The sequence below is a fragment of the Condylura cristata genome, unplaced genomic scaffold (genome assembly GCF_000260355.1).
Source record: "Condylura cristata isolate star-nosed mole 26May11 unplaced genomic scaffold, ConCri1.0 scaffold00040, whole genome shotgun sequence".
In the NCBI taxonomy this organism is placed as follows: domain Eukaryota; kingdom Metazoa; phylum Chordata; class Mammalia; order Eulipotyphla; family Talpidae; genus Condylura; species Condylura cristata.
Genome location: NW_004567141.1, coordinates 1,576,266 through 1,602,167, shown reverse-complemented (window position 1 = coordinate 1,602,167; position 25,902 = coordinate 1,576,266). Strand labels below are relative to the sequence as shown.

The 25,902-nt window shown below is 55.0% G+C and overlaps 1 protein-coding gene across 2 annotated transcripts; it reads left to right on the top strand.

The window, feature by feature from the left end:
- The first annotated feature begins 5,048 nt into the window (after window positions 1-5,048).
- RORC (RAR-related orphan receptor C) lies at window positions 5,049-25,604 on the top strand. 2 transcript variants are annotated; one of them, XM_004693706.2, is made up of 11 exons: window positions 5,049-5,141; window positions 7,185-7,214; window positions 17,260-17,345; window positions 17,610-17,751; window positions 18,980-19,498; window positions 19,731-19,852; window positions 20,654-20,786; window positions 20,956-21,063; window positions 21,236-21,346; window positions 22,490-22,599; window positions 25,443-25,604. In XM_004693706.2, the coding sequence occupies exons 1-11, from the start codon at window positions 5,102-5,104 to the stop codon at window positions 25,602-25,604; spliced, it is 1,563 nt and encodes a 520-aa protein (XP_004693763.1). In that variant the 5' UTR covers window positions 5,049-5,101. The 2 variants fall into 2 exon arrangements, with proteins under 2 accessions (XP_004693763.1, XP_004693764.1); XM_004693707.1 differs by having other exon boundaries at window positions 5,102-5,141; window positions 20,956-21,027.
- Window positions 25,605-25,902: the final 298 nt, after the last annotated feature.

Here is a 25,902-nt window from a genome sequence, read left to right as displayed (position 1 = left end):
GTGTGTGTCTGCACACCAGCTTTTAGGGGCCTCTCTCTGGTCTACCCCTTCCACAGCTGTGCCACCCTGGGTGCAGAGCTGGAGCCAAGAGGCAGAGCAGTAGGTACAGAGAGTCCCAGGGGTTCGGGTCTCCAGGAGGAGGAGGTCCTACCAGGGTCTTACACCCTGGTAGGACCATTCTCAGGAATGCCAAAAAAGGTGACTGGTGACTGTGGAGAGGGAGGAGGAGACAGATAAATGTAGGTCAGAAAGTGTTTATCTCCTTCCTACCTGAAGTCCCTGCGTCAGCAGTGACCTTCTTCTCTCTCCCTCCACCCTCCCTGAAGCAGTTTCCTCTTGGCTCAGGCCTGGCTGGAAGGAGGGAAGGAGGGAGGAGTGGAGGGGAGGGGAGAAGGAGGAAGGGAGGATAAAGAGGTAGAGGACCAATCAACTTCATTCTCCCTCCCCCCTCCCTTTTTAAAAAGATTTTTTAAAATTTATTTATGCCTACAAGAATTGGGGTAGAGGCCAGAGGTGTGGGGGTAGGTGTAGAGAATTCACCAGAGACAGAGTGGGGAGCAGAGCAGGCAGGTCAACGAAGTACACTGCTGAGGGGAGCAGCAGGCCAGACAGGAGAGTTCTACTGAGCCATGTGGGTCACCTCCTGAGCTGGGGATCAAACTCTTGCTGCAGAGCTGAAATTTTAACCCCTGTGCCACCAAGGAGGCCCTCTCCCTTCCTTCTCATTTGCCAATGCACCAGGTCCTAACCTGCTGAATTCTGCAGAAATCTCAGCATGTGCAGCACACACAGAACACACACATTCCTCTATATAGAAGGCTCCCCTTCTTCCCTTTCCTGCCTCCCCTGTCTAGGTCCCCAGGGAGAAATCTTAGGCCAGGGAAATCTTACTCCAGATATCCACCAGGTGGTAGCATAGACTAAACCAAACAAGCACACAGCCCAGCAAGGAACTTTCCAACAACCTGTCAAGCCATTTCTTTCTCCCAGCAATTCCCTGGAGGGTTAAAAAACTAGTGTTAACCAATGTGACCTTGAGCTTTATTCTTAAGATAAAGACTACAAATAGGATTCCAATCCAAAGAGTCTGACTCTGGAATCTAAGTTCTAATTCACCTCACTAACCTATCCTTAACGCTGAAAGGGGTCTCTTCTAGCTCCCCAGTCTTTTCAGCCTGTGAACTCACCCACAGCTCTCTCCCTGGGACTGTACTTCTAGTTTAAGGCCCAAATCCTTCCAGAACAACCCTCGGTGAGCAACCGGGTATGATACAGCTAACAAAATTGATGTCGCTACTTTTGCAAATAGCTAGAAAGTTAGCTGTCATCTAACCTTTGTTCATGCACTCCTGGAGAAACACTCAGAGCCTGCCAAGTGTCAGGCACTGGATGCAACAATAATCAAACTAGACATGGGATCAGACAACAAATAAATTATGAAATGTAAAAAATGTTATGATAATGCTATAGAGAAAAATAAAGCAGGAAAGGAGAGCTGGATAAAGGAGCTGGATAAAGAAGGGAAGATTATAGGGCAGAAAGAGAGTTGGAGGGATGAAAACCTTTTTTTTTAACCATGGCACTTTGAACCAATTCCAGTACTTTACCTGTCATCCCAGTTTACAACCCCAGCCACACAGGTGAGAAGGCATTGTTACTTCAATTTTAGGAGGAGCAAGATCAGGGAGGTTAAGTAAACTAGACTGGGATCAGCCCTGGCTGCTGAGAAGGGCTGGGACCCCATTCCACCCCAGTGCTCAGGCCTGCGGATTCCAGTCCACTGCAGTTAGGATCATTCCTTCAGCATGCACAGCTGCGAACTGAGCTCCTGTGATGAGGGCCACAGATGCCCCAACTGGAGGAACTTCCCAGTTAACTAAAGCCCCAGAAACAAGTTGGGTGACAAGTCAGGTCCTAAGAATCCCTCCTGTGTGTGACCTGGGTCAGTCATTGTCTTCTTTTTACTGATGTGCTGATGTGGTCCTTGAGAACTGATAAACAGCAGGCCCCATTCTTTTTTTTCTTTTTCTTCTAGACCCTCAACATGTAATCCCATTGTCTCTTTGTTCCTGCTAACTTCTTTTTCTTTCCTACATCATTGTTCACTTCTATACAGTATTTAATTTTTCCCCTCTGGTGGAATCCCGCACCTCTCCCACCACCTGGCCCCCACACACTGTCACCAAAGTCCCTGTTTGGACCCCTCTCCCACCCTCCCCTGCTGCGTTCCTCAGGTCTCCGGTCAGCTTGCAAGAGTTGTCTTTTTCCTGACCCTTTGTTTAGTTTCTCTATATTCCACATACAAGTGAAACCATCGAATATTTCTCTTTTTCCTTCAGACTTATTTTGTTTAGTGTAATCCCTTCCCGCTCCATCCATGTTGCTACAGCTGGCATGAGTGTGTCTTTCTAGATTGCTGAGTAGTACTCTATTATGCATATATACAACAACTTTTTCAACCACTTGACTGGGGACATTCGGGTTGTTTCCATAGCTCAGCTATTGTATATAGTGCTGCAATAAGCATAAGGATGCAGGTGTCCTTTTGAATTCATGTTTTTGTGTCCTTTGGTTCTACATAGAACCCTAAGAGTGGAACTGCTGGGTCATAAAGTAGCGCCACTTCCAGTGCTATGAGGGGCCTTCACATAGCTCTCCATAGGGCCGGGCCAGCGTGCCACCCACCAGCAGTGTAAGAGCTCCTTTATGTACACATTCTCACCGGCGTTTGTTATTTCCAGTGGTGGTTTGATTTGGTTTGGTTTTTTAATATGTGTCTGGCCACATTCTTATTCAAGTTTTTTGGCTCCAAAAATCAGGCACCTGCTTTTGACCCTCTTCGATGCCTAAGAGACTCCCAAGAAATGTTAGTAGGGAGATAAGTGGCAAAGCAGAGTCACCAGGGCCTGGAGTGGGGTCCACCATCACTGGTCTCTCCACCCACAGTGGCCTTTATGACAGGAAGGGGGAGGGATGGAGGCCACGGAGCCTATAGAACCAGCTTGTCCTTTATTTAGTGGTTGAGGGAGAAGGGGGTACAGCCCCCTCCCTGAGTCACTCAAGGAGGTCCAGGTCTCCCCAGGCAAGGAGCCTCTAGGACACAAAGAAAGCAGTCCCTAAGCACAGGTCAGACGCCCCAAGGGGAGAGAGCCCTCCCAGAATGAGGCTGCCCAGCCCCTACATATTTTCCCCCCAGGCCCTCCCTGGAAGGGCAGCCTTGCACGGAGCTTTAAGTGGTTTCTGTGGCTTAGGGGGTGGGGAGGAAGGGAAAGAGAAGCTGTGACTAGTCTCCAGTTCCAAGCCACCACCACCCCTCCACCCACTCCAGGCTGCTTGCCCTCTGCTTTGAGATTCCAGGGCCTGATAAGGGAACTTGGGCACCTGGGGGGTGAAATGATTCTCTGATCCCTATCAAGCTCTTCCTTACATAAGAAACAAGAATGTATTTGTGAAGGAAATACGTATTGCCCTGTTTTGAGGAGATTGATTCCTCCAGAAAGAGAGCTGTGATTAGAGCAAGAGCGGGGAAGGCCAGACTTCGATGTGAGGGGCATTTCTTGGAAGGATGACCAAGGTACCTCTTACCTTCCAGAGAAGAGCCCCACCTCCCCTGCAGAGGGCTTTGCTTCTTACTCCAAGCCTACCCAAACTGTGTGACATCCTGCTCTGTGCAGGGAAGTGTACAGAGATGCCTGGGCCATATGTTTACCAGAAGGACACGGGGCTGATCCCAGCCTCAGCGGCACACACACTCTCAGAGTCTCAGCATGAGGTTTCCAAAGCTTCCACGCCACACTTCCCTGTTCTCACTCCCCTGCCAGCCACCAGGGGCACTGGGAAGTCCTTCTCCAACCCTAACCTTTGTCCCTTAAGCTGCAGACAAGGGAGAGCGGGAGCTACCCAGGAATGCAGGTGCTGACACAGCAGAATGTGGGGCTCTGCCAGGCTGGAACAGGATAGCAAGACAGGAGGGCAGGAGAGGGGAGGGACAGGGCTGCCCGCCCTCTCCACACCGGTTGCCATGTGCACCAGGTAGGGGGAGTGGGCGAGTCCCACGAGTCACGCGGCAGTAGCGTGGCTGGTGCCCATGCTGCTGTTTACCAGCTGGGAGCCAGAGCAGGAGGAGGTGCCAGGGAGCCTCCCCACTGCAGCCTGGCCCCTCGCCAGCCGGCCTCTTGGGCAACCAGGGGAGCCAGGCCCAGCTAATCAAACTCTGGGCTGAGCCTGTGCAAGAGGCTGCGAGGCCGCCCCCAGAAGCCCTTCTTCAGTGGTCCCCTTTGGGGGGGCTCTCCATCCTCCAGTGAGCACAGTCTAGTTAGAGCTTCTTCTGCCCTTCTCCCCTCCTGTCCCACTGTTCTTCTGCCTCCACACACTTCTCTGGGCCTATCCCGACCCACAATAGAATAGGAGATGTGGAGGCACAAAGTAGGGAGTCCTAGAGGGACCTGGGGAGCTCTAAGAAAAGACAGCGAGGGGCAGGGCAGGCACTAAGCGGCAGAGGTCTCAAGGGGCCAAGGAATCCTTGGGATGATGAAGAACCCCATCTTGATGAAGAGCAGATTCCCCCCCCCCCCAAATGTGTGCTCCCACTGCACCCACACTCCCCATGTTTCCCCTCTCACTCTCCTCTGCCCATCACCTCCCTTGGTCAGGGAGAAAGGAAAGAATCCTGAAGTCACAAAGACCTGGGTTCAAATCCCAGTTCGACCACTTACTGTCCCTCTGCAAATCTTCGGGCAAGTAGTTCATGTGTTTGAGTGTCACTTGGCCTGGGGGTAAATCTAGAGTGATTGTGTTTGCCTCCTGGTGAATGCTGGAGGACAAACACCCTCATGGATTTGCCTAAAGTGCCTGGCAAGGGGTCCAGACAGAATAGGCGGTCAATAATTGCTGGTGGCCTTCCCTCCGCCTATCTCATCTCCTCAAACCTCCCAAGCTCTGTCTCTCCCTTCCAGTGCCAGGAAGCTCTGCCAGCCACTCCTTTCCCCTGCCTCTATGACCAGGTGCTCCCTCCCTCCCTCCACCTCCTCCCTTCCCAGGGCCCTGCTCCCTGCCCTCCTGGGCAGCCGGGGCAGGAAGGACGGCACCAAGGGAGCTGCCCATGGACAGGGCCCCACAGAGACACCACCAAGCCTCGCAGGGTAAGAGGCCCTTGGCCCTGCAGGCAGGTAGAAGGGGCTGCTAGCGACCAGAGGAGAGATGGCAATGAATGGGGCAAGAAGAGAGGACTACGGAGGAGGGAGAGACGGGCTGGCAGGGGGGATGCAGGTCATTACTGGGAAGACTGGACAGCCTTCAGACTCTGAGGAGAAGCAGGACGAGGGGCTGGGGGCCTACGGAGGAGGAGAAATCACAAAAGAAATGCATCGAGGGGAGAGAAAGGGAGAAGAAAAAGAAGAAGGAACAGGTGGGGTTCCACGGTAGCAAGAAAAGTGAAGTCAGGGAACCGTAGGTGAAGGCCTCACAGTGCACAAGGCCCGCCGAGTGTGACTGGCCTGGGAGGAGGTGGGTCACTCTTCGGACTCTGAAGCGTCTCAGCTGACTGGGCCCCCAGGCTGCAGTGGCAGGAGAGAAGCCACCCACCTCTATTCATTCATTGATGCAGAAACCTGTCCTGCCTCGAGGTTGGCAGCCCAGGGGAGAAGCAGCCACAGCCGCCAGGTGCCCATGTCCACTAAACTGGCGCTTCCCTCCCCACTGGCCCAGAGGAATGGGGGCTTCACTGCCACAGAGAATGTGGGGCACTCCCCTCCTGGCCACAAGACAGGCAGCAAAGACACTGAGAGACCCTTTCAGAGCTGGTTCCTCCCGCATGCTCCTCGGTCAGCTGGGAGCCCTCAGGGGAAACCCATGAGTCCCAGTTGCCAAGTCCAGGGCCACCTGACTGAGGGAGGGGAGCAGGCCCAGGACTGCTCAGCAGTACAGGCCTGGAGGGTGCCTGGGCAGGGAGGGAGCTGGGTGGGGCCAGGCACCGTGGGTGGGAGGCGGGAGGGGCCGGATGGAGCCACTCCCTCTCTGGGCATCCTCCTCACCCCTCCAAGCCCAGGCCTGTTGGGTCCTCTCATCCAAACTAGCTCAGTGGAGGAGGCCTGCTCACGGGGAGCATCTTCTGAGGACAATCTGGGAGTAGTGGGTGGGGAGGAGTTTCCAGGATTCGACAGTAAAAGGAGAAAATAGCAGGAGAGCAGATTCAGAGGCAGCCCAGATTCTGCAGGGCTGCAGGGCTTTCTGGCACACGTGCCCTGTGTGAGGCTGCCATGAGGAGGGAGGCCTGTCTAGCAGGGGAAGCCTTTCTCTGCGGCTCCCTCGGTCAGTGTTTCATAAGTGCAAACCATATGAACCAACAACCCCTCGGTGGTGTTCTAAAGGAGGCTTCCCTTCAGTGGGTTTCCCCTGCACACCAAGCATCCCATCCCGGCTGGCCGGTATCAACCTGCCTGTGCTTCCTCCTGCCTGCTCTCCACTGGGACTGGCCCACTGCGCAGGCTGGCAGGCCAGTGGAGCCAAGGCCCAGGGAAGACAGAGGCATGGGCACTGGCAGCTCTCACCTCCTCTTTCTCCAAACCCCCTCACCACCCTACTGTCAACACCCACACCTCAGGACTTCCCTGTGAAGTCAGACACAAATGAGCGACCCGAGATGTAACTCCCATGTAACTCCCACGGAGACTTAGCTCTGGCTGCAGCATCTTTGTGTGTGCATCTGATGGGCCTGGCACTGGGGGAGTCTGTGGGGTTGAAGGGTGAGTGAGACAGACACAGCGTCTGCCTCCATGGGAGTCACCGTCTGGCAGGAAAGCCCCGATTCATGGACAGTGACGCTGCGGCAGCGCTGAGGTGACGTGGTGAGTGCCAGGAAACCAGACACACTCTGCTGAGTGTGCAAACATAGCATGAGGGCTGGGAAGAGAGGCGTGGTGGACAGCATCTCCAAAGGAGAGAGACACCTGAACTTGAGGGGTGAGACAAGCTAGCTTAAGGCAGGGGGTGGGGGCACTCCAGCAGAGGAATGGCCAGAGAGGACCAGTGTGGCTACAGGGCGGAGAATGAAGGCGAGGGGGCAGCTGTGGTGTGGAGGGGGCAGCCTCCCCCGGGCCAGGCTCTGCTGGGAGGCGTGGGCGGGCCACGCCTGAGCCCTGGGTGCCCTGGGCTTCAGCGCTTGACCCTGACTCCTGTCTTTTCAGAGTTGCTGGCGGCAAAGAAGACCCACACCTGTGAGTAGAGGGCCCAAGGGCAAGAAGGGGCTGGGTGTGAGAGATGGCCAGGAATTCGGCAAGGGCTTTGGGCTCTCGGGTAAAAGAAAGGTGAGTGGGTTGTAGATATGGAGAAGGCTGAGCTGAAGAGGTGGAGCCTAGAGAAAAACAGGGGGAAACAAAGAGGTGAGATGAGAGGAGGGGTGGGGGAAGAAGGCTTAGATCAGGGCCGTGGAAGGGAGTGAGGAAGAAACTCAAAAGTGAGAGGTAAGATGGTAAGGGAACAAGGAAAGGCTCATTCAGGGGAACTGAGGGAGAGGAGGGGGAAGAGGAAGGTGGAGGGAGCTGGCAGATGGCTGGACAGAGGAGGGAGATGGTGCGCAGCCAGGCTTCAGGGACCCTGCACCAAGCTTTGTGGTTGTGACACCAGGTTTGGTGTTCATCTCTGTGGTTAACACATCCTGAGGTGTGAACAGGCCTGGGGCCAGGCGGGGCAGGGCTGAGAGCAGGAAAGCCTTCCTCTGCCTAGGGAACACAGTGGACAGGGACACTGTCCTGAGGTGGAAAGGCTGACGCTACAGCATGTGAGGAGGGGGCCAGAGCTCAGGAAGGACTTCCCAGTGGATACAGTGAGTACCACCCTCAGGCACCTCTCAGCAATCAGAGCTACCCTTCTCATTTGTGGGAGAGGCTCCCCCACCCCCACTGAAAGTGTGCTCCCCACCTCAGTTCCAAAGCTCATATCCCATCAGGCTCATACACACCCTTAACAGCCTGAGGGCATTCCCTTAAGTCTGGGCTCCTGAAGTGATGAGCAACACAGGGCAGGAGAAACCACTTGCATTTTCCCTAATCAGCTCTTGGGTTGCCTGCCAGTTCCCCCAGAGAGCTCACTGCCACCCCTCCTGCTGCCAAGTTTGCCTTGTTCCAAGCACATTCATCTCAGAGGACAACGGGATCACCCTCCTCCCTGAGGGTGGGCAAGGGCCAGGGGGCCATCTAGGATGCTACATCCTGGTGGTGGTGGTGGGGGGGGTTGCTTTGCTCAGCACAATCCTGACAGGTGCCTCGCCTGCCCCTAGCCACAGGGCCCCACGGAAATGCTGAGCAGGGCCCTGGGAGGAAAGCGGGTCAGGGAGTGACGAGGGCGAGCTGGGGGAGGGGTACCCAGGGACCATATGTGGGTGCAGGGAGAAGGGGTACTTTGAGAGCAGCTGAGATACCCCACAGAACTGTTATGAAGCTGAGAAGTCCTCTGAAATGAATTGACCCTTGGGAAGGATCCCCAATCAAGAAGCTACACCCCAAAAACATCCCAGCTCCAGGGCAGACTCAAGTGGAATCTAGGCTCTAAGTTTGAGTCTGGACTCTACCACCTATAGGCTGTGTGACCTTGAGCAAATTACTTAACCTCTCTGTATCTCACTTTCCTCATCTCTGAAATGGGAATAATGGCACCTACCTCATTAAGTATTTTTGTCAGGATTAGATAATACACAGACACACAAAAATTAAGAATCGGTTCTGGTATATACTCAAGTATTATTACTATCATCATCATCATCTGCATTCCAATTTCGGCAGTTGTGCTCCTGAGGACACGTCTAATGGACTAACCCCTGGGCATCTGTCTGATGGTCATGACTACTACTCTTACCATTGACCCACTAGCTCAGGGCACACATTCTATCTGCGGGGGTGTGAGCATGGTGGGTGTAAGCAGACCCCCGCCCCAAGAGCACTGGACTGTTGGCAGCCCTCGGGGTCTCAGATGGCACATGCCACCGGCTGGGGCAGACAACTGATGACTTACCTCTAGAATATCCCTGTCCCTGGAGTCACCTGGCACAGAGGGTCAGGCTCTGGGGATCTTCGTGGTGTGAGGGGAGAGCAGGAACTAGCCCCCCGGCTGCTGTGAGCTCCATTAGGGCTCCCCAACCAGAACTGCCCCGGAGGGTGGAAACAGCTTCCACCACGTGTGGCTGTCGCATGTGGTTTTGGAATTTTCCAACGCCCCCTGTGATTGGCTGCCCCACCCCTCACACTCTGCCCCAGGCCCAGATTGGCCACATGGGGCGCCTGTCATCCTACCGGCTGCACCCCAGGGGGTGAGGGTGGTGGAGTTGGGGGGTTGTCACTTGGCCACCTGTGTAGTGTGGAGCTAACCCCCCTTCCCCTGCCCAGAAGCACTGGGGGAGAGCTAGGTGCAGAACTGCAGCCTGAGGCTTTGCTGAGAGGGCCTCACCCCCCAAACCCGCTGCCAGCTGCACCCCATCCCTGGACCACTCCCCGCCGAGAAGGACAGGGAGACAAGGCGGCCAAGCCCAGCCCAGTCATGAGAAGTAAGTGAATGGGGCCACCTGGGAGCAGGGGAACCTGACCCTGCCGCCGTCATCCCCCCCCTGGGCCCCTTGGGAAGAAGCTGGATCTTGGGAGCAGTGTGAGCAGAGCGGAGAGCTCTTCCCTGGCTGGGTATGTCAGGTCCAGACCCAGGTGTGTTGGGAGACGGTAGTGGAGTAGTGGGGTCCCTCTCCCCAGGCTGTTCTCTTAGAGTAGTGACAGCGCACAGAGAGAGGAGGAACTGTGATGAGCTCTGGAACGGCTCTGCAGGCGTCTGTGATATGCCCAGGCCCCCCCATTTTACAGAAAGGGACTGAGATTCGGCGTAGCTGGATGGAAGCCAGCAACTGAGAGGTAGCCGGACCTCGGCCTCCCAGCATGGCGCTCACCCCAGCGTTTCTCTCCTGCCTCCGACCTGCAGAGAGTGGGGTGGAAAAGGAAGCCAGAGGCCTTGAAGCGAGCGAAGCCAGCAGGCAGAGGGGTCAGAACTCAAGCATCCAGCAATCCGATCCACCAGCCTTTCTGCCCAGTCCAGGGATGTGAGGACTGAGTGGAATCCAACTAGATGCAGCGGGGTGCCATTTCTACATGTGTGTGTTCCAGGCTGACTCACCCATTTTATGAAGGGAATCGAGGCAGAGGAGATGGAGCACAAAGCCTTTGGCTTCACTTCTCTCTAGCTGGCAGCCATGGACCCACAACTGGTGGGCTGAAGTCTGGTGCTCCTGTCCCTTCTTGCAGAGCAAAGGAGGGAAACTGGGCCCCAGAGAACCTCTTAGAACACAGGCTGTGGCCCAAGGCCTGCAGCAACCCCAGCCCCAGCCTGCTACCTTCTCACAAGTTACCAAGGGGAGGCCATACTGAGTCCTGGGAAGACCCGCAGCTGAGAGCCTGAAGAATTGGTTCTGGTGTCACTCATGAGCTGTGTAAGCTTGACCGACTCATTGGTCTCCTTGTTGCAAAGCAAGAGCTGAATTTAAAAACAAAACCCCCTTTGGGAAGGCTCCCTGTTCTAGGGGTCCAGGGCCAAAGAGAGAGCTCTGGACCCTGGCTGGACACCCCAAGGTATGAAGGAGACTCTGCTCTCCTAGACTCTGAACAGAGAGGAGGCCAAGGAAAGGAAAGCACTCACTTCTGTACTTGTGGTGGAGAATCCAGAGCTAATGTGTGAGCCCAGCTGGGTGAGAGGGGCCTGGAGAAGGGTCAAAAGCTCCCCAGGGAAGAAGGGACCCTTAGAATTTCAGCGTCCTTTGTATTTTTTTCTCATTAGCAGTAAAGCTTAGCATACTAGGTTTTCTAGAAATGGTCCCAAATCAGCAAATCTACCCTGGAAAGCCATGTCTGGGTGTGCTTCAGTGCCTTGCAAGAAAGCAGGCGCCTCAGAGTTGGCCAAAGGACTCAGAGGCCCGCCTAAGTGAAGAGGGCATCTGACGCCATCAGTGCTTCTCTCTTAGATATCTTTGGGGGCTCACAGCCTCGGGTTATCTGACCTACCTCCACCTCCGCCATCCGTGAATACGGACCGCCACCAAGCTCTCTGTTCTAGGCTGGGGATTCGGGACTGTGACACACCCAAGACCGAGAGCCAGATACACCTGGAGCAAAAACAGACCAAGAAATAGTGAGAAAGGGCAGGAGATCTATAAACATGTGTAGAGAAAGTGGTGTCCCCTTGGACATGGAATTGGGAGCCAAACACTATAGTGTAAAGTCCCAGAGACAGAACCGAGGTACAGAGACTGGAAAGGGACAGGTGAGGAGGAAAGAAGACTGGCAGCAGAAGGGGACGTCAGGAGTCACTGTGGGGTCTGGGAAGGCAGAGAGCAGGGCTCACGGTTTGTGGGGCTCCCTACCAAGGCCGGCAAGTAAGAGGCATCCATTAGCTAAAAAGCCCGTCCAGCCAGGCAAAGTCATCTCAGGCCGAGAGCATGGCCAGTGTGGACCCGGGGGGCATAAGGACTGGCACCTTGTCTGGTGGGGAGGTGGGAGGGTGACGGTATGAGGTGGGGTGATGCTGTTTGCTGTGGTCTGATCTTTCTCAAGTCTGGCGATGATACGAGGCGCAGTGGGCCAGAAAGGAGCTCAAGTCTTTGGGGTGCCACAGATCTCCGTCCGCGAGTCCATAGGCCACCTAAGGAAAGTACAAGGGGCTCCTTCCTTCCTGGCTCCTCACCTTACCTTCCTCTTTGCCTCTCTTCCCATTCCAAACAGGGACCCCAAACACCCCAACATAAGGTCCGGGGAGCTGGAGCCTCCCAGTCTGTCCCTTCAGAGTGAAACGAGCATGTTGGTGTTCCCAGCCCTCGCAGGTCGAACCCCCCTCTCCTGTCTCTGTGACCCTGACTCAAGCAGAAAGGGGCTTTCCTAGGCTCAGCGCTTTCAGAGGAAGGCGGTCTTAGGGTCTCCAGTCCTCAAGAGGCCAATCGGCCCACCCGCTCAGCTCAGAGTTCTAATTTCCACACGCCCTGCTCAGGCTCTGCCATCCCTTCCCCGGGGCTCTGAGCTCAGAAAAGATGGCCATGTCCATCTGGGGGGACGAACAGCAGCAGGGCCAGAGCAGGAGCCTTTCTTGGCCAGCTGAGGCTCTATGGGAAAGAGAGACAGCCCTGGAGGCAGGGAGCCCCCCCTTGATTGTTGGGGTTCCTGCTCCTCAGAGCTTCCTCCTGGTGATTCATCCCCTCCCCCCATTCACTGGTTGTTTTCACTCACTTCTTTTGTTCCCCTTCTTTCTCTGTCCCAGACTGCGGGGGTGGCGGGGGCACTAAGAGGGGTTTTCAGGTAACTGGCTGGCTTTGGTGACTTTTTAAAACCCCAGACTCTCCCTCGCCCACCTGAGTTTTAACTTCTCTACTTTCTCAGCGCTAGGAGCTGGGCGTATCAGCAGAGTGTTGTCAGCATGGGCTGGGAGCAGTGTTTACCAGCAGACCTGGCTTCACTCTAGACCCCCAGCTCGCCTCCCCCACTCCCTTGTGGTGGCCTCCACCACCGTGGTTTCTAGGTTTGCAGAAGCTGCGGGAACACAGAGCTGAGAAAGGAGGGAGGGTGGGGTGCACCACGGACCTGGCTGGAGCTGCGGTTTCTTTGGAGACAGGGGCTGAGAGTGTGGGCAGTGGGGAGAGGGGGCCTAAGCTAGGGAAAGGGCTGCGTTCTTCTTTCCCTTCACTCATTCGCTTCTGCAGTGCGGCCTACTGAGCTGTGTGAAAGCCAGCACCCCACCAGCACCCCGGGAGCCAACAGGAGCTCTGTTGGCATGGGCAAGCCCTTCCACTTTGGCCACAGAAGACTGCCCCCCAGAAATGGGTGAAGGCAAGAGGTGTCTGGGACCACAGCAGAAGAGTTGGGACGGGGTTGAGGGTGGGGGGCGCGGGGGGAATAATGTCTCTCTGATCTGTTTACGAGACACGAGTCCTGGCCCAAAGGCTTCCTCCTTGAACTCCCCTCCTAGCCTGCCCCCTCACTCTACATGCTTCCCCTGCAACCATCCCAGCCTCCCAGCACAGCTGGACAGCTCTCGCTCACAGGACATATAGTTTGAGGACACTAGCTCTCAAGTCACAGAGGCCACTTACTCGAGGCTCAATCCTGTTAGCTGTAAGACGGGGACAACACAAGCAGTTCCTACTTTAGGCGGTGTGTGATCATCCAGTGAGAAATGTGCAAAAAGTCTGGTACAGGATAAGAGTCCAGTCAACAGCTGTGACTATCCTTATCAATATCCACTGGAAAAAAAGAAGAGAGAAAGGAGGGCAGACAAGACTCAGCTCTGGGCTGACAGGACACCAGGAGGAGGCGAGGACCCCAAAGTTGAATTCACCTCCAACCGGGCTGGGTTGGTTCTGGGGTGTGTGGGGAGAGACCCCCCCCACCACCACCACCCCGGGTTGCTCTACCACTTCCTCTCTGTGGCATAGGGCACCTGGATAGGGCCCAGGCTGGCTTCCTAAGGTGGCACTGGGCCAGGCTCCAAGGCATTCAAAGAACTGCTATCAATGAATCTCACAGCTGTGAGGGAGGGTTGGGGGGGGGGGCTTGAAGCGAAGCCGCCTTCAGGCCTACCGTATTTCCTCACCTAGGAGGTCCTCCCAGGAAGTTCCCTGGGTGTCCCCCAATCTCCAAAGGGATCCGGAAGAGATGGCACTTTCTTTTCTTTCCTAGCACGGAGTCAGAATGGAGTTTTAGAGGGCACATTTTATGCTGGAAAAGACTCACAAGAATGAGCCCTCCCATCCCACCTTCAACCCTGCGAAGTAGCCTGGCACAAAAGAGGAAGAGGGACTAAATTCTTGCTATTCAAAAATGTAGGCTGAAGCCCAGGAGCTTGGCCACTAATGGAGCTTCTGCATAGGCACCTGCATGTTAATGAGACACTTAGCTGACCAGTGATCTTGCTTGGCAAGCAAAGGGCTGCTGGCACCATGCAGTCACTGGTCACTGTCAGGAGCGAATATGCACACTAGGCCATTCCTCCTCCTTTTGGAAGTGTGTGCGATGAGAGGGTTTCCTCTGATGGGCCTCAGGAGAGAGCAACAGCCAGAACCACGCTGCAGCAGGGTTACAAACAGCTCTCCCAGTGGCTGCTGGCGACACAGGCAGGGTTAGGCTGCTGGGGAGCCCAGGGCGGCGGGGCTGGCCTCAGGTTCCTGACCTTTGCTTGGTTCTAGTTCCTGGCACCAGCAGACAGTTAGATGGTAAGTTCCTGGCAGGTCAGGTTCCCAGGCAACAGTTTGAGTAATCCTGTGATTACTCAGCTCCCCCTCCCCAATCTGGGTTCCCACCATTTGCTGCTTCAGGACTTTGGCTCTCAGAGAGATAGCTTTGAAGGTGGTATATGGTGGTGTTTTCAACTCCTGCTCACCCTGCCTCCACCTCCACCAGTCCCCTCTGGTCCTCTCTCCTTCCCTCTGGTCCTCTCTCCTCCCCTCCTCCACAAGCCACACTCCTGTGCATCGGTACTTTCTTTTTGAGGTTTTGGGTAGTTGGCACTGAAGTGGGCACGGGGGATGGGAGGGAGCAAGGATGAGAAGAGAGTAGGGTTGGGAAAGCCTGACAGAGTGGACAAAGCTAGAGACTGGCCTGGGGCCAGGACTCCCATGTGGGGTTTCCTGTGTTTCTGTGACTGGCCCTCCATTTCTGGGTATATGTCTCATCTCCTGGCCTTGAACCTCTCGTTCTCTCTAGAGAGAGGGCTCTCAGAGTCTAAAGGCTCTAGCTCAGAAGTGTGCTGTCTTGGTGTTCATCTGCCTTGGGCCGTGATTGGGAAGCAAGAGTGACCGACTTAGTGGCTGGGGTCCAAGACCCACACCCGCCCCCAAACACCAGTATTTGTGGAGGGGGTCCCTCACTGGCCACACCATCGTCTGGGAAGGGCAAGACCTGGTGCCGCTGTAGTGAGTTCTGAGGCCGTGTCCGGAGCTGGGTCAGGCGTGGGGCAGGTGCTGCGTCTGGGCCACTCATGTGGTCAGCACACACACGCACACGGATGTGGCTCCTGGAGAAGGGAAGAGGCCGGGAGGCCTGTGGTTGACTGCTGGGCTGGAGCCCGAGTTCCCACTGTGGCTTGGCCTAATCTCCCTCCCCCTTACCTTTTTGGGTGACCCATGTTGGTTTCTCTCCTCTCTGGGCTTAGGGTCACTGAGGAGAGAGAGAGACCACAATGTAGAAGGGGGGTGGGGTTGGGGAGAGGCCAGAGCATTTCCTAGTGCCTGCTGGTCTCTTGGCCTTGGGCTTCGTGACAGCATCTAATACAGCATGGCTGACAGTCACCCCACGGAAAGGCAAGGTGATTTCTGTCCTGATTTTACTGACAAGGGAACTGAGGCCTAGAGAATCTTATGTGACTTGGCATGCAGGTGCCTGCACGTTTTCTGGCCCCTTTCCAGATCCCCAGCCCTGCCTGAATCTCTTTCCTTCCATGCTTTCCAATGTGCCAGAGAGAATCTGAAAAGCTCGCTTACCTTCCGTCATGAATGACCACAGCTTACTGTGCAGAGGTGTGGGGTAGGCAAGTGGGACTGAGACGGTGTGGGAGGAGAAGGGGGTGATGTGGATAGTCGATCAAGTTCTAAGGAGGGACTAGACAGGCCTGTGGCCCTGTTCCCCACATGTGGACGCAGCTACTTACCTTGAGTCAGCTCAAGGCCAGTCTGCAGAGGTGATGGCTCAAGGATGATGGAAATAGTATTTTGGGGATCAGTGGGCCTGCCACAGTCAACCTCCCCAACTCATAGCACAAGTGCTCAGGGCCCAGGCCTGGGCCCAGAGGGGAGTTCACAGGAATACAGACCCACCCCCTATGGCAAGGATAGGTGGGAGACATGTCAGAGATAAGACAGGCCTGGACTGTTTTTCTGGCCCACTACAGTCCAGACCTCCCACTCAGAGGAGAGGCAGCAGACCAGCAATGGCAGGAAAGAGACCCAGATGTTGCTGAAAGCAGCAAAAGCACCTAAGGTAGCAGAGACCCCCACCCTGCTCGGCATTCCTTCCAAGATGAGCCTCCTGCTGGTCCTTGAAACTCAGCAATGGTCTGTAGACATAGACAGGGGCAAAGTAAAGAAGATGAAGCTGGAGCCAGCAGCAAACCCTACAGAAGGGGGGCAGCACAGGTGACAAAGAGCTCAATGTCGGGGTAGGGGGTGCCTGCTGCCCAGTACATGGCACTGAGGTACAAATACTCACTGGTACACACTGGTTCAGCAGTGTGCCCCCTGGCTCAGAAATCACACTTCCCTTCATTGTGTGCTCGCACACACACACAACCTGCAAATAAGCCCACAGTCGTGTGCACCCCCACAAGCATGTGCGTGAACAGCACATGGAAGTTCAGGGGAACTGGGATTTAGACCCAGGGCTGAGGCAAACGTGCTGTGTGAACCTGGGCCCACCCCCTGGCCTCTTCTGATCTAATCCTTCACCTGAAAGAGGGAAAGAGGCCGAAGAGGCCGAATGGGACGGTCCCTAGTCCCAGTTGGTGCTAACCTCCAAGATGCACTCCTGTTGCTGGGCGTGACGCCCCTGTACACACTCACACTCCTGCCCGCTGAGACATGGGGCATGGACTCTCTGGGGCCAGTGAGCCCTATTTCTCTCCTCTGTTCCTGGGCATCCAGCAAAGCTCCCTTGTTGTGCCCCAATGTCCTGAGCCCCATCTCTGGCTTTTCCCTGCCCTCTCTGGGCCCCTGGTCTCTGGGTTCCTGTCTCCTCGTCTCCCTCCCTGAGTCTTCCTGCATGAGTGAGGATGGCTGACCTCTCCATCTGCCCGCCACCCCTCACCTGCTGCCTGGTGTCCCACACCTTCCCACCACGCCCCACACTCTGCCAGTGTACCCGTGGGGGAGGGAGGCACAGAGGAAGCCTCCTGGGCGGGAAGCAGGTGCTGCGAAGCAGCAGCGAGGACTCCCAGGTCCCCAGGCGGGAGGGAAGCAACTGGAGCTTTTCCACTTGAAGGGCTGAGCAGGTGGCTCTCTGCAGCTGCTGCTTCTACCCCCGTGGAGCTGATACCACGCCTGGCTACCCCACAAAGCTAAAAGAAAATGAGAGGGGGGAAAAAAAACCAACAGAACAGCCTCTACAGGTCCACCACTGAGCATCACAGGGCACTGCACTTAATCCATTTTGCAAGAGGGAAGCAGCAAACTGGCAGGGAAGCCAGGAAGTATCTGCCACCAGGAGCATGGGGTGGCATCCGGAAAGTCTCCACCCACCGCCTGCTCTCTCTCCTTTCCAGCACAAATTGAAGTGATCCCTTGCAAAATCTGTGGGGACAAATCATCTGGGATCCACTACGGGGTTATCACCTGTGAGGGCTGCAAGGTGAGTTCTCGCACCTCCCCATTCCCTACAGAGATGAAGAGGGCCTCCTCGTCCTGACGCAGCTGGGGAGCAGCCTGGGTGGTGCCCGGCCTGGAGGCCTGATAGAAACAGGCCCTTGTCTTAAACTGGGACGCGACTGCGGGAATAACTGCCATTGTACTAAGAAACAGGAAAGCAATGGAGCTTCCCTGGAGCTGGTGGGTTGGAGGCACCACAGGACTGGGCCCAGCCGGGATGGGTAGCCTTGGTTTCCACTCCTCCCAGGGTTTTTTCCGTCGGAGCCAGCACTGTAACGTGGCCTACTCCTGCACCCGCCAGCAGAACTGCCCCATCGACCGCACGAGCCGAAACCGATGCCAGCACTGTCGCCTGCAGAAGTGCCTGGCACTGGGGATGTCCCGAGACGGTGAGGCCATGCAGGCAGCCCTGGGGGGTTCCCTGGAGCCGGCAGAGGGGCATCCTGGCTCGTGTTAGACACACATTCACCCATAAAGCACCCTTCTGGAATGTTCTCCTTTTCCCCTCTGACAGCCCTTCGTATTCTACTGCCCACCTGGGGGGGGCGAGGGGGCACAGTGCCCCATCGAAACGCTGCACAGTCCCGAACTGTGCAGAACAAGCCTGCTTCCCCCAAGGTCCCAGACTGTCCATTTGCTTCTTCCTTGGGGTGGGTTTGCCTTGCTCTGTTCCACTCTGGCCCAGAACCACTCAGATCCCCCATCAGCCTTTGCTCCAGCTCTAGCTCAGTTCCCTTCCTTGTCCCCCACGTCCATCGTCCATCCGGGGCAGGGGGCTGTGGGGAGGACCGGAACCAGAGTCGGCCTGGGAATGAGCAGAAGGCATCGGGGTGGGGGGAGGAGGGCTGTTGCTCCTGGTTCCTTTCCACCTTCCTCACCCACCACCTCCTCACAGCCCCAGCCCCCCTCTCCCCACCCCCTCAGGGGGTGCCCAAGCCAACCTGGGGGACGCACAAGGTGATGGAGAGCCTGTCAGCACTTTTCAGTGCCCAAAATAACAAAGTGAAAGGAAACACAGAGGGGTGCAGAGGGGCAGGCGGGGCGAGGGGCTGTGCCCCCACACCTGGGAGGGGTGGCGGGGTGGAGGGAGTGAAAAGGCAGGAAAGAGACAGCAGAAGAGGATGTTCAGAAACAAGCCGCGGAGCCTGGGTTGGGCTGTGGTGAGTATCTAGGTCACCAGGGAGCCTGCAGGCCTGACCACAGGGAGACCTGTGTACTCAGCTCCCCTCTTCCTCCGACCCTCCTAGATAGGCGAGGTGACCCCAATACCACTGGAGCCCCCCCCACCCGACCACCCACAGCCCCGAACATTAGCAGGCAGGAATCCTCAGCCTGCCTGTTGCTTAAATCCTGCATTATTAGAGGCAGGTTTGGAGCCAAGAAAGTTTGCTCGGGAGATTGAAATAACTAGGCTGGATGGAGCCCTGCAGGACAGTGAGAGGTGGGGTGGGGCTGGAACCAAAGTCCCTGACAGGCAAGACTGAAGAGGCTCTTCCTGGAGTCAGTTATTCAGGGAAGCAGCAAGGTAATCCTGCAATGCTCAAGAGACCTGAAGTTGACCCTGCCCTGTACCATGTCTTCCTGCGTCAAAACTCTTGACCGCTGGACCTTTTTCAGCTGTCAAGTTTGGTCGCATGTCCAAGAAGCAAAGGGACAGTCTGCATGCCGAAGTGCAGAAACAACTGCAGCAGCAGCAGCAGCAGCAGCAGCAACGGGAACAAGCGGCCAAGAACCCTCTTGCTGGGGGTCAAGGGGCAGACCCCATCTCCTGCACCTTGGGGCTCCCAGACGGGCAGCTACCCCTGGGCTCCTCGCCTGACCTACCCGAGGCCTCTGCCTGCCCCCCCGGCCTCCTGAGAGCCCCTGGCTCTGGGCCCTCCTACTCCAACAACTTGGTCAAGGCTGGGCTCAGCCGGGCCTCCTACCAACTGGAATACAGCCCTGAGCGGGGCAAGGCCGAGGGCAGAGAGAGCTTCTATCACACAGGCAGCCAGCTGCCCTCTGACAGATGTGGGCTTCACTTTGAGGACCCCAGGCATCCAGGGCTTGGGGAGCCAGGACAGGGCCTCAACAGCTACTGCAGCCCCAGTTTCCGCAGCACCCCAGAGGCACCTTATTCCTCCTTGACAGAAATAGGTGAGCATCCGGGGAGGTCGAGGGGACGGGGATGGTGAGAGAGGGGCTGGCTTCTGGAGAGGGGCCTCAGCCAGCACCCCTCATACACCAAACATCCAGGAGTAGCTGAGGGGCCCTGGCAAGAGGCACTGGGGGAGGCCGAGCCAGGGGCGGCCAGGCAGAGGAGTGCCCTCTGGGTGGGGCGAGTAGTTGCTGCATGAGGTGGAGCTGTGCCTTGCTCCTCTGGCCCCAGACCACCTGGTACAGAACGTGTGTAAGTCCTACCGAGAGACGTGTCAGCTGCGGCTGGAGGACCTGCTTCGGCAGCGCTCCACCATCTTCTCCCGGGAGGAGGTGGCCAGCTACCAGAGGAAGGTGAGGCCCGGAGGTGGTGCGGGGCGGGAGGACATCCCACCACCAGAGGGCCCGGGAACGCACATGCGAGCGGACTGGGGCAGGGCCGGGCGTCGCAGACAGACAGACACACGAGCAGACCCACGTAAATGTGGGTGGCAGGTGGTGTCTGCACCCCACGGCTGGATGCAAGCTTTTCCTCAGCCCATCCTGCTGACTTTTTGGCTGGCCTTCTGCCCACCACAGACCTTGCTACACTCTGGCCTCCTCCTCTACCAACCGTACAACAAGAGCCTGAATACCACTTGCTCAAAACCCTTCTTTCCAGGCTTCGTGCTGAACGCGTTACATAAATTACCCTCCACCTTCATGACAGCCAACCTAAGAGCTGGCATTATTTCTGTTGTATTGCTCTGGGAAACTGAGCTCAGAAGGTTAATAGACACTCCAGGTCACTCAGATCCCTCGGTTCCCCCCATCTACAAGCCCCCAGCTCTTGCTCTCTCTTCCGTCCTCACTCTAACACCTCCACCTGCTGAACAGCACTTGTGAGGCGCTGAACCTATGTTTCCCTGGGTTACTGAGACTTAGAGGAACAGGGAGCTTGTGTGTCCCCTTCACCACAAGATGCAGACTTTGTGGGCAACGCCTCCTCACAGACATTTTTATCTCTTCACAACAGCTCACTGGGGGCCCACATGACCCCGAGTGTGTGTATGTGCAGAGAATGTGAGGTTCAGAACCCCTCCCTGCAGCTCCCAGTCTGGGTGCCCAGGGGCTCGGGTTATGATGGGGCTACCGGGGCCTGTTCCTCTCCGGCAGTCTGTGTGGGAGATGTGGGAACGCTGTGCCCACCGCCTCACCGAGGCCATTCAGTACGTGGTGGAGTTCGCCAAGAGGCTCTCGGGCTTCATGGAGCTCTGCCAGAACGACCAGATCGTGCTACTCAAAGCAGGTGCCCGGGGAGGGGTGGTGGCCGGGCAGGGAGGGGACAGAGCGTGGACCTGGCAGACTCAGAGGAGGGAGGCGGCTTAAGGAAATGAGGACACTGCGAGGGACAGAGACAGAGACAGAGTCTCCGCGGTGTCTGACGCTGGGCCCGCGCCCTTTCTCCCCTCCGCCAGGAGCAATGGAAGTGGTGCTGGTGAGGATGAGCCGCGCCTACAATGCTGACAACCACACAGTCTTTTTTGAAGGCAAATACGGTGGCATGGAGCTGTTTCGAGCCTTGGGTGAGGGGCAGGGAGGAATGAGAAAGAGGAGTTGGCTGCCAACCCCTTCCAATTCTTCTAGACCCGGGATACCCTCTTTTCAGAGCCCCTCAGCTCCGAACACCAGTGGGTGGGTGACCTCAGGCAGCAGGGCCTCCCCCACTTTGCTCAGTATTTCATTTCCACTCGTCAGGCTGCAGTGAGCTCATCAGCTCCATCTTTGACTTCTCCCGCTCTCTGAGCGCCTTGCACTTTTCCGAGGATGAGATCGCCCTCTACACGGCCCTGGTGCTCATCAATGCTAGTGAGTGTCACCGGGCTGGGGGAAAGGACATGCCGGTGGCAGGGAAGCAACCGATACTGAAGTGTCTGGATTTTCTGATGTGACTAAATCTGGAAGTAGCTTTTAGGGGCAGAGTGGGCCCCACCAAAGATTGCTGCAAAATTAAATGAGTTAAGCTAAAGGTTCAGAGGAGCTCAAAGGGGAAAGAGCAACATGAGTCCGGGCGGGGGGGTGTTGGAGAAAGAGGGAGACACAATGTTGAGGGGAGCGAGCTACTCTCCTGAGTCAAATCAGTCTGTGCATGAACACACACCAAAGATGCCACTGTGTGGGGTCACCCAGCAGTTCACTGACCATTGCCACCTGGGCCCCACTTCCCCACACCTGGGGACCACCTTGGCACTGTTACTCTTGATAGCCTTCTCCCACTCTATAAGATGCCACCCCACAATGGAGAATTCCTGTTCTGTGTGAACTGATTTCAACATTGTTCAACCATTGTGGCGGGACTCAGATATCCAGCCCACAGAAGGGAGGGGCTGGGCTCAGCTAGCTGAATGCTTTGTTTCCAGAAAATTCAGGCAAGTGGGCCAAGCCACTAATCTGAGTCTGCAGGTAATGATTTATGAATCTTCTGGCTCTGTCAGTGTGCAGAGACCTGAACGTGTTCCCTTGACTAGAAACAAGACTTCAAGGATGACTTCCGGCTAGCTATGTCATACAGCCAGACTAGAAGGTAGCTTGCATGTTGACGCTAGCCCCAGACTGCTGCAGGGGCCCTGGTGCTGCTAATATGTCTCCATGGAGCCCACAGCTTGCCTCAGGCCAGGGGATCAGCCACCTCTCCTCTCATGTTTCTTTTTTCCATAGCAAAAGCTTAGTCCTAGCATTGAATGGCTGTGTGTGATATCAGGATACCAGGGAGAAGGCAGCTTGGAGTTGGGAGATTGTTAGGATGGGCTGTGTTATCATCTCCCAGTTTTTCATGTGTACAGCTAAGCCATCACTCACACATACACACACACACACACACACACACACGTACGCACACTCAGTCGAGAAGGTCTCCATCCAGCACAGATGTCAGAAAAGATACACCCTTTTGGTGGAAATTAATGTCAATGTTCTTTCTAGTTCTCACAATCATCCCATCTCCTTGTTCAGACCGGCCAGGGCTTCAGGAGAAAAGCAAAGTAGAACAACTGCAGCACAACCTGGAGCTGGCCTTTCATCATCACCTCTGCAAGACTCACCGCCAAGGCATCCTGGCAAAGGTAGGACAGTCCGGGAGCAGAAGCAGGAAGGCCCAATGCAAGAGCTGCAACATCAGGTCTGGCGAGGGCAAGGTCTGAGGGTTCCAGGAGGTAGAGCTGAGGGCCAGGTAGTGTTAGCGAGTTTGCAACAGCAGCGGGGAGGGAGGGAATGACCAGTCACTTCTGTGTGCATAAAGACGGAAAGTGAGAGAGCCTTGAATTAGGAGGGATCTCCAGGGAACAACCCAAGTTAACACAGCCAGCATTTCTCCAGCACCTGCTAGCAGACACTGTGGGTGGAAAGATACAGGCATGCGGTCCTTGTCCACCTCAAGAGTTTTGCATCTGGTAGGAATAATAATTTTAACAGAGCGCAGAATGTGATATGTGATATATAATACTAAAGCAATTAACAAAGTGCTTTTGCAAAGATGCTTCTTCATCTTCAGGACAACTTAGTCAAGAGGACTGATGCTAAAACTTCTCTGCAGTGATCAGGAGACTTACAGGACTTGCTCCCATTGACATGATTTGCAAATGATAAATTCAAGATTTCATCCCCGTATTCTTTTCACTGTGTCCCTGTGCTCCTGATATTTAATGATAGGTACATTTTATTATATTAACAGATACTAAAATCTTAATATCAATATATTTTATCTAAGATATATTGGCTAGTTATATATTTACATAAAACATAATGATGTAACTACATAATATGAAATATATATCATAACATATATAAGTATAATAAATGATACTAAGGGACGTATTATGAGAGCATAGATACGGATTAAAAAAGAACTCAGAGGTAAAAGGAGTGGGTCATAAATGCTCCCTACGGAAGGCGGCATTTAAACTAGGCCATGGAAGATGTCAGACTTTACCAGGCACTCATGGGGGTGGGACAGGCACTCCAGACTTCGGGTGCGACGTGGGCAAAAATAAAGAGACAAAATAGTGCGTAAGTGGGGACACCCACTTACGTGCATTCTGACCGAGGTGTAAGATCAGCAGCGGAGATAGACTGGTGGGCAGGGGAGTAGCAGGAGACAAGCTTGAAAATCAGGTCAGGTAGCACATCAGAGAGGACTTTCAATGGCATGGTAAAGAGTTAAAGCTTTATTTCTAGGCAATGGGGAGCCCCAAAGGGATGATATCATCAGGGCTATTACTTAGGCAATTTAATTTGGAGCCGGCGTACAGGAACTATTTATGTAATCATTCAAGCAACGCTCCCTTGCAATGGGCCAGGCACAATGCTAGAGCGAAAGGTACAGGAGTGACTTATACAACAACCTCTCCCCTAAAGAGCATCAAATCTAGTAAGAAACAGTGGAAGGAAGAGGGACTAGCAGCTGGGAGAGTCACTGGCAGGCTACTCTGGTTGCATGCACTATCAGAACATGTCACCCCCACTCCAGCTATTAGCTTCCATTCCACCTGCTGGAGAGGCCCCTAACCTGGCTCCTGCTGCGCCCTTGGCCGCCCTCTAGTCTCTGACCTGTCCGTCTGGCTGGGAATCAATCCAGAGTGCTCTGCGCACTGCCCAGCCTCTGGATAGGGCCCTGCCTTCCTTCTCCCCTCTCCTCCTCAGGCCACTCTCTCTGTCACTCCACCTATTAACTCCGGCCTTCTTGTTATTCATTCAACACAGAGGACTCAGTTTCTTCTCAGAGCGCTGTTCCTTCTGTTCCAGTGGCCTGGAAGGTTTTTTCCCCCAGCTTTCCAAATGGCTTATTCCATCCCTTCATTCTGGAAAGGTGGTCCCTGACCACACCATACAAAAACCCTCTACTCCTCACCCTGGTTGAGTTTACTTTAAAGAAACTATCTGACAGAATATATATGTGTTCGTTTTCTGGCTCCTTCTCTAGAATGTAAATTTAATAAAGGTAGAGGCTGTGCTATATTCACCAGAATCCATCATTGTGCCTAGCTAAGTGGTTTGTCAATGAATGAGGTAGTAGGAATAATGAGAGGATGAATTCAAGAGGTAGCAAGAGACCCCATGCTGCCCATCCTTCCTGGACTCCCCTTCCCTAGGAAAGGGTGGGGAGAAAGGGGTGGTGGCAGGTGAAGTTGTTTTTATGCCTCGCTTCCTTACCCAGGAACTTCGGAAGATAACAGTTTTCTCAGCCTTTCTTCAGTGAGTTGTGCCTGCCTCTGTCTCTCATGTTCTCTAGGCCTTTTTCATCCCCCTCTGGCTGAGAGTCAGCAGGTTGGCTTACTACCTGCAGTGTCAGGTACCGGCCTGCCACGTGCCAAGTATTATGCTAGGTACAGAGGAGACAGAGACACAGAGAGAGAAAACTTAAGAAGCTTAAGTGGAGAGAGGGAAGACAGACAAATCAGGTCATTTCCTAGAATGGCGCTTAAGTGCTACACAAGAAGTCCAAAGGGAAGACTCTTAAGGGGACAGGGGAGGGACAGTTAGGGAAATATTCCCAGGGAAGGGTGGCATTTGAAGATAAGATTTCGCAAGCAAAGAAAGAATTGGAAAGGGTATTCTAGGTGAGGGGAACAGCACCAACAAAGGCAGAGGCATGTGACAGTGTTAACACTGTCAGAATTTCACTGTTACAAAGCGTGCATTGCGAGTTAGTCTTTAACAGGATCCATTCAACTGCTTGGAGTAGCAGGAACATAATTTTGGGGGTTTGCCCAGAAAGTACATATTAGCTCTCACTTGCCTCAGTTTCCTGAACACATGCCTACCCTACCCACGGGGGCTGGTTGGTCTTGAGTGCATGGAGAGAAAGCAAGGAGAACTATCTTAGTTAGCCATGGAAGTAAGGGACAGAGGATGTCTTTGCTCTGGAGAGAACTGAAATACTGACCCTCCCCCACTAACCCACCTCCAGCTGCCGCCCAAGGGGAAGCTCCGGAGCCTGTGCAGTCAGCACCTGGAGAAGCTGCAAACCTTCCAGCATCTCCACCCCATCGTGGTCCAGGCTGCTTTCCCCCCTCTCTACAAGGAGCTCTTCGGCACAGAAATCGACTCCCCGGAGGGGCTGTCTGCGTGACCAGGAGGAAGACTCCTTCCCATTCCTCAGCCCTCTGGCTCACCTCCCTGGAGTCTCTCCCACCTCAGCCTCTTTCTTTCCTTGCCCCCTGGAGGGTGGCCCTGCCGGTTCTTTGGAAGCAAATACTGAGCCAGGTTTTCAGCCCACAGGCTGGCTGGCCTTGGGCCAAGGCCAGAGGGTGGGGGTGGAGGAACACCATCTTCAACCCAAGCTTTGTCTTGTCTCATTGCTCCTGCTCATCTTCAGGAAGGCCTGGGGTGGGCTGTAAGGACCTCTAGGAGGACCAAAGCGCCCTCAG